This window comes from Pygoscelis adeliae, unplaced genomic scaffold, assembly GCF_000699105.1.
Source record: "Pygoscelis adeliae isolate BGI_AS28 unplaced genomic scaffold, ASM69910v1 Scaffold58, whole genome shotgun sequence".
In the NCBI taxonomy this organism is placed as follows: domain Eukaryota; kingdom Metazoa; phylum Chordata; class Aves; order Sphenisciformes; family Spheniscidae; genus Pygoscelis; species Pygoscelis adeliae.
The window spans coordinates 1,165,397-1,173,823 of record NW_008825564.1 but is presented as its reverse complement, the minus strand read 5'-3'; the positions used below and the strand labels follow the sequence as shown (position 1 = coordinate 1,173,823).

Genomic DNA, 8,427 nt, shown 5'->3' with positions numbered 1-8,427 from the left:
ATAAATTTTATTGAGTTCTTGTTTTGCAGGAAACAAACTCATTGCAAAGGATCATAATAATAAAAAAAACCCTGTTTAAACTGATTTCACTTAAGTAAGAATGCAGTTGTTTTACCAAGAGGAAACAAACACACTTGCCATACAGCTGGTTAGAGTGCATTATCATACAAAAACTTTACGCTGCCTTGCGGTAAAATGAACACTGAAGTCAATACCACCCACTCACCCACCCTCTAAACCTGCCTGAGAACGTTTCTCCTTAAACTTGAGAAGAGTGTGGTGGGAGGATGCCCCGAGGGCTGGGGAAGGGGATGCTCAACTGCTTGGGGCGCTGTGCCGTGAAGCTCTGCCTGACGGCCAGTGGCCTGTGGACCCTACAATGAGTTTAAAAGACTGGACCATCAACAGATATTTTTTTCTAAATGTAATTTGAGTTTTATAGTTTCACCCGGGTCTTCCGCCAGCTCTGAGATTGTCTAAAGATGTGTATGGTTCCCTGGGTGATTTAAGCTACATGGATGATTTACTTAGTGCATGAGCCAAGGAAATGCTGCTGTGTGATGGCAAGATTGATCTCCGTTGATGAAGTGCCCTGGACGACAGCTCCCTGTAGGTGGAATGAGTGCAGGGTCCCCAGAAGACCGCTCAGGACCTTTGCCACAGAAGCACATGAGGATCGGCACACCTGATGCACTGCAGGGTCTGGGAGGGACTGGCAGATACTTTGTTAATACAGTAGCCCAGAAATAAATGACTGTCCAGGGGTGTCGCGTGGCAACCCTGCAGGGAGCCTGGGGTGCCACCGACACACCAAGGTAGGACAGCAGGGAAATAACACATGGGAAGGGGAGGACGAGCTGCAGGGACGGTGCGGCTGGGAGGACTGGTGGGAGCTGAAGAGAGGGGCCAGGAGAGGTGGGAGGCAGTAACCTAGCCCTTCAGTCCCCTCTTCTCTGAGTGTCACTTCGTAAGTGGTTGTGTACAAAACTCAGATATAGTTACATACAGTGACGGTGGTGTGTTCTCATTGGAAAAGTGCCAGTGTTTTCATTTTAAGCAGGGATCCTGCTCTGTAATTACTTGTAAATACTCTTTATCAGTTACGTGACCCATACGGTAGAGTAGATGGCTTTTAGCGACTCCTGAAAAATAGAAAGAAGACTGACTAGACACCATTTACATTGTTTTTTGCCATTTGGCATATATATATTACAGCTTGCTTGAAAACAGAGGGCCAAGATGAGCCCTCACAACAGTGGCATGCGAACCACCTGGACTGAGTTTGGCACCAGCAATGTGCAATTGTTGAAGCTGCAGTGCCGATCAAAAACACGTGTGCTGCTCAACAGCAGCGAGGTGCGGGCTCTTTCCAGTCAGTGTCCATCAGCTCATGGTGCTCGGGGCTTGTGGGGGACCTCCGCTTTCCATGGTACTGGTTCCAGCGTGGCTTTGCAGGGCATCGCCCACGCTAGATGTATTCTGGTTTGGACAGAACCTGCATCTCCTGCCCTCCATCACTCCTGTCCCGGAAAGTTCCCCCCAGCTTCCCTAAAGAACAAAAGGAATGGTCAGAATTAAAACAGGTGAAAACAGGTAGTCGGTTTAGGGACTGTGCTTATGTGTTCCCTCCCTTCTTAGGGGATAGTCAAAGTGATGGTAAAGGAGTGATACTCGAAAGGGGGGCAGAGGTGGTTGCTGAAGAGGCAGTAGATGAGGGGGTTGATGGCACTGTTCAAGGCTGGCAGGTTCTGAATGATCACGGATGCATAGAAGCGCTCTTTGGTCTCAGGGAGTATGTTGAAGTTGTCCAGGATATCAAAAAGAAAGTAAGGGCTCCAACAGAGAACAAATGCTGGAAGAGAGACAGAGAGAGGAAGAGCTTGATGTTAGATAGTTTAGCTATTTAGGGAAGTAATCACACACGCAGAGAGAGACTGCCATAACACATAAATATTTGTTCATGCAAAAAAAAAATCTCTCCCTATTCAGGGTCTTATTTAGGAGAATAACTATTAGATTGTGCTTTTATTTATCTTTATTTTTATTTTAATGCCTGTAAAATATATTATGTGTGTTCCTCTAAGTGTTTAGAGTGCTCCCTCTAGACATATCGAGGCACTTTTGAGCACTACACAAGACATAAAGGGTAAATAGGTAGCCAGTTAAAGCATCATAAGTTATAGTGAAGTGCTCTTTTAATGGTCCCCTCAGTGAGCAGCCAATCTAAATGTACATACCACCAAAGTGCCGCGCCGTGACAGCACTGCCTGTCACAGCCACCTATTAAAAAAGGGCTCTAGACACCCAGGAGCAAGGAATGACACCTTTTTACACCACATTACAGCAGACCAGCATGTCATTTGGCATGCTGGTTGGAGGTGCTGTGTATATGGAGCGTGCAGGAAGACTCTTTAATTCCTATACTGCAATTTGAGAGATGAATTTGGGGAAGGCAAGAGAGGACTGCACTGTTCATAGCTCCTGCCTTTGTTCAGAGGTGGTAGAAATAAAAAGGCCATAGGTTTACCTTTATTTGCAGACATAGGAAATGAATCTGTCCCTCACAAATTTGTATGTCATCTCCTTTCACAAAGGCTTTTGATTAAAGACTTACATAGGAACACTGGGACAGGCAGTTCACTCAACTAAGCCGTAAGTACCTGAGTTTCAAATATACAGGTATCTGTGAAATCAGATGCATGATCTCTCCCTGGCCCAAATGAGACAGCAGAGTGACCCCATGCTTGCTTTCTTGTTGCAGTAATCAGTATTTCTTAGTTGGCAGTTAGCCGAGCACTCACTGAATGTGCAAGGAAGAGATAAACTCCCCTCCTGTTTTCTAGAGTAATCAAATCGGCAGTGCCTATGCACAGATATCAGCAAAACAGCAATATGCATTGTCAGCATATAGATCACAGCACTGACCACGCAGAACTTTAAGTGCCTTTAAAGAAATCCATGAATGTTAGGCGCACCCTCCACACTAAGAGATGCCGGGTACCTAATATTATCAAGGTCCTTTGAAATACTGAGCATCCAGGTGAGCTCTTGACATCTAATGGCATTGTGATAGTAGTTGCTTCTGACAAAAGCTTTCTCTGATTGCCACTCAGAAAAGTTCAGACACAGAGAAGCTGTTCTTGGACTTCTGAAAAGCATGAATCACACCGGCCTCTCTCATGTCTGCAGACACTACCGCTAAACAGTGAGCTAAGCACCTCAGTATCATCCAATCTGAATTTTGTGTAGCGTTGGAAAGAGGAGCCATCTCTTTTTTTTTAGCGGTAGGGGATGGCTGTCAGCCCTTGGGAGTAAATAGCTTCGGTCGCCTTCCTGCCTGTCTCTGGCAGCTAATCACAAGCCTTGAGTGACGCTGCTTTTATTTATCGAGATAGAATGTCAGCCTCCTAATTCCATCAGAATAATGTCATCTCCCTGGGAGACAGAGGACACCTGCACCGAGTCATCTGCTGCCTGGTTGGGAAAGCAGAGCTCGTTCTTCCCACCTGGGCAGGCAACATGCTTCTGACATCAAATTCAATTGCTCTGCATCCCTCGCCTCTTCTTCCTCTCCCTTGCACCACCCCAGCACCTAACATGCCGTACATAGTCTCTAAGCCTAAAAGACAACTCAGTTGCCAAGTCTTTTGGCAGCCTGGATGGGAAGGAGATGACCCCTTCCTTTGTTCCTTTTAGGCAATGTCCCTCCTTTGCTTTCTTTATGCACATGAGGGGCTGTGCATATAATTTCATTTGAGGCTTATGTCAGAGGCCTAAAATAGGAGCTTATCAGCCAGAGGAGAGGGGAAGGACAAGGACAGAAGGCAAGTCAGGGGGTCTAAGTAAAGCTCCTTCTCTGAGCCATCTACTGTACTTTATCTGCTAATGAGGAGGGAGCTGAGGAGGACCAGCTTCCTAACATCAGCATCCTCCCTAGCTACCAGATGTGGGGCTTTTCACTTACCAAGAACAATTACAATGCTGTACTTGATCGCTTTCACTTTTGCCCTGGATATGAACCCACGACTGGTGTAGCCAGCAAAGGTTTTGCCACCTGGGAAAAGAACAGTTCAGGTAGTGAAAGAGTAGGGGTGCTGTGTGGATGTGTCAGCACATAACTCTGCAGGCAGGATAGCGATACGTAGCCCATCCTTCCCTGGTGTCAGGCAGGGGCTCAGTAGTTCCTGAAATTTGGACACTTACAAGCCTGCTCGAGTTGGACGCTCAAACCCCGAGCCACTCAAAATCAAAGGGGGAAATGTAAGCAGAAGAGATCTTCCTGAAGCATTGTGGCAGCTGGACATTCCTGATCCTTGACACTTAGTCAGGAAAAGCACTGCCTATGTGCCCAACAGTATCAGTCTAATAAAAACCATGGGCCACCACAGCTACAAAAATGCAACCAGAGTGGTGTTATAGGAGACACTTTCTGAAAGGAATTGCAGCTATAATTAAGAAAAGAGAAGAAACAATCTGGCAAAATAGACTACCTGTTCACTTTTAACTGCATTTCAGTCAGAAGGATTTTGAAAGCTACATACTTCATTTTCTTAACCTTTTCCTCTTTTTGATGCTTTGGGTAATCAGTCATATATTTTACTCTCCATGTTGACTCAGTAATGAAATATGAAATGCTGTTAGACTAGCTTTTCAGATATGAAGTGTGGCTTGAATTGAGAAGCAAATTCTGTTCAGTCTCACACCAAGGCTGGTTGATCTAATTTCCTCTGAAGTAACACAAATGTCTCTGAGAATCAAGTTCTGTATTTGAATAACAGTACCAGCATGATTACAATAATATGCCTGATTTCATTATTAATGTCAATTTGCTGTTCATGTTGCTTGGTCAGAATAATTAGGTTCACCATAGTGAATATACAAGAAGGTCATTTTTTATCAAAACATCTTTAAACTCTTGTAGTCCAAACTTAGGGCTGGAATGTTGACTGATGTAATTGGAAATAACTCTGTGTACACAACTTCTTGCACCTCTTATAAAAACAGCATATCAAGGCTGTGTAATTTGTAAAGAAAAAAATATAAATAAAATTAATGTGGGCTTGTTATCAGTGAAACATCCCATGTAGAAGCTTGAAATTAGTCCATATGTAATATTACTGGAAATCACCTGGTGACTTACAAAGCAGAATGTATCTCCTGGATGAGGAGAATGATATTTTTTCCAAGACTAGTTAATACTGATTGTGTCATGAAGGCAGGACCATTAGAAATCAGTCCTGCTCAAGCTTTTCAAAGGAGGAGTAAATCTTAGATTATAGTTGACGGATGTCAGGTTATGACATAAGGATATCTGATTGTGCAACATCACATTAGGGCACTTCCTCCTGTACCAGACGTGATCCATGATCCTGCTTCAGGCAAGTACCAGCAACTTGGTCCCCATGGTTCATGTGTTTCCACTCACCACTTGGCTGCACTAACTGGTTGTGTGCTCTTACAGTTGCGTTGTAAAACACATTAGTGTAAATGAACATACTTTTCTTCATAACTAATAGGAAAGGCAGCTGCCGAGTGCAGATCTTGAAATGATGCGTGCACTTTGCCAAAATAGCTCAGAACAGTCCAAAAATGTTTATGGTCTTGGGGTGGAAAGCTCAGCTCATGTCCTTTCTGTAGCCAGGAATTTCTGAGCTTGACCAAAATCCAAACTTGCAAGGGCATGTGAAAACACAGCAAAAGCGTTATCTAAGTATATGCTAGAAAAGAATTATTCTGGAAATGGGCAAAGTTCTAGGAATAGGGATTCTAACTTCTAGAATAAGGATTTTTTACTTTTTAATTCTTTTCTTGCAGATGTTTTCCATCGTTTCTCTAAAGGGGATTAGTGTCAAAGGACAGAAGGTAAATAATGTAAAAAAGAGTTATGAAGGAGCAATTACAGAAACCCCATTCCCACCGCAGTGATGGGGGCCCAACGCGACACTGCATGTCCAGGCATTCCCAGATTTGGGGGGACCGGCCGAATTGGAATCACGAGGCTGGAGACGCATGTGTGCTGTGACTCACCAGGGCAGCTGGATATGATGACAGCCCGAGCTTTGCTCTTCATCCAGATGGTTCGAATCACGATTGAGTATATGACGCTACAGAAGGGGACGAGTCATGGGTATTATGAGGCACAGAAAATTTAACCGACATCCCAGTTATTTGTGCTCTATGAATACACTTATCTATGTGTAAGGAGCTCATAGAGATGATGGGACTGCATAGGAATAATAATGACAACAACAATAATAACTAAAATACGACTCTCCTGTAGTAATTTTCAGAAGCAGATCTGAAGAGTTTTCACCATGTAAGTCATTAGCATTGTCCTGGCTTTGCAGATGTCAAATCTGAGGCTCAGAGGAATGCAGTGATTTGGCCAAGATCTCACAGGCAAGAGCTCATTGGGGATTTTGAGCTAGCTGAGGCCAAATCTGCCTGGGTACCAGCCCCAGGACACTAGTCCTGAAATGGGAGAAGCAAGGGGAGGGACCTGGTTTTGCTGTGTGTACACTTCTGTTTTGGTGTTACTTTGTGAGTATGAAGCCGACAAATAAAATGGTACCCTGGGGAATTTGATAAGGGCAAGATCCATGAGAAATGCAGTTAAATACCACGGTGCTCACTTTAAGGTATCAAGGTCCTGGGACAGAAATCAAGGAGGACAGAATTATCAGGTAGGTGGGAGGAGTTAGATGATTCAAAACCAGATCCACCACAATTTGCATATTTAGGGGGGGATATACATATACTTCTAATGGGAAAGATGAAAAGTGCCCTAGTCCACAATAACCTCGGATAGGTATGACCTTTCCCTAGGCAATAACAAATCTGGAATAGAATATTAAGTTATTTATTTAATATAGGATAGGTAAAAATAATTCCTTCAAGCTGAAGAGCTGTTTGAACCCACATCCTGGATGAGGATGTTACCTTTTCAACAGTTTACATAAAAAAACCACAAAGCCTTGCTCTGTCTGCCTTTTCTCCTGCAAGCGTGCATAATGTGCAGCTAAAATCATTAAGCAACAGCATACTTTTGACCAGTGTTTTCCTTTTTAATCTGCTAAAGAAGGCAAAAATAATTGAAAAATATTTCAGCTAATGCACTTGGGTTGCCATGTTTTCCTGATGTAAAAACCAAGCACCATAACAGAAGTCGTCGTGTGCTGTTTGCAATACACCACAGTGTTTTGGGGGGGGGCCTGGGGCAGCCTGGCCATTAATCGCCATAAACCTTAGTGGTGACTCTGTGAAAAAGGTGCAACTAGGGAGATTATTTCAGGGTGTTTTATAGAGACAAAAATGTGTCTTACTATCATGTGGTTTATTTTTACTATCAGAAGAGACATTATTCTTATTAGAGCTTTCAGACTGATACACGAGCCTTTCCTACAGCACCCTCAATTCCTAGACGCGCTTGCAAAGGCAGTATTGGTGTGCCTTGGAGGTTTCCTTTCTGTGGAAGTTTGAGCCATCTGGTTTCCAGGCTCAATAGGTGAGAGCTGGAAATTCAGCGTGCAAGTCCGAGCTGTGCAGCAGAGCAGTAGCATACTTGCCCAGTGAGGGTTTTGCATGCATCTGCCACGGACTCCAGCTTGCCCTCCTTAATCCCTTCAAAGGTCCAGCGTGGCTCCCAGCTGACTTGAACATTTTCCTTTTATCTCCTGGCTTTTCAAGAACCTGTTTATTTATCAGCTGGTGCACTTGAGAGTTCCTTTGTACTTTGTACTGACAATGGTGGAAAATTCATGTATCATTTCTCCTTTGATTGTTCCAACGAATAAGAATGTATTGCAATGATAATTGTTATCATCTCAAGAAAATTTCCAGCCAGCTCCTAAAAGTCCTGTTTCTATTTTCTCCCTAGCCTGCTATCTCTAGCCTGACCTTTTTATCTGCAGTTGAAACAATATCCTCTCTGATGCAGACCTGCATGATTCCAGCAGGACACACTCAGCGTTGCCTAAGCATCAGGACGAAGGAATCCATAGTCAAAATATTCAGACTCCCTACTTCCAGCTAAGGATTGAAATACAAAGTCAGGCTCCTCACTTGCTTTCCCTCCGACCCCAGAAATCCTGCCCTCTTGGCTGCAGAGTCTGGTAGGAGCATCCCTTTCACCAGATGCAGTTATAGCAGCTCTCTTCTTCACTTGGCATTTCACGTATGAGATTACATGCTGTTTCATTTGAATCCTTAATTTTTGGAAGTCCAGGGGGAAAGTTTAATTCCTGGTTTAATCCTGTGGCTTCTAAAGTGCTGCCAACATAGTGGATTTGTACTGGTGTTCATCTTTCTTTTCGCTATAGCTGGATCCACTGGAGCTTTCCTTATCGGGAGGGGACCAGAGGTGGGGTAAAGCTGCTCAGGGTGGGTGTCAGGAAAGATGAGTCACTTGTAATGCTAGGTACGCTTCCC

At 44.0% G+C, this 8,427-nt stretch overlaps 1 protein-coding gene across 1 annotated transcript in view; it reads right to left on the bottom strand.

The window, feature by feature from the left end:
• Positions 1-1,468: 1,468 nt before the first annotated feature.
• Positions 1,469-8,427, bottom strand: part of NPSR1 (neuropeptide S receptor 1) — a 61,117-nt gene continuing 54,158 nt past the window's right edge. The window contains exons 6-9 of the mRNA XM_009332418.1: positions 6,028-6,104; positions 3,965-4,054; positions 1,678-1,852; positions 1,469-1,559 (exon numbers count right to left, since the gene is read on the bottom strand). Coding sequence (XP_009330693.1) covers positions 1,469-1,559; positions 1,678-1,852; positions 3,965-4,054; positions 6,028-6,104 — 433 coding nt within the window. The remainder of the gene's footprint in view (positions 1,560-1,677; positions 1,853-3,964; positions 4,055-6,027; positions 6,105-8,427) is intronic.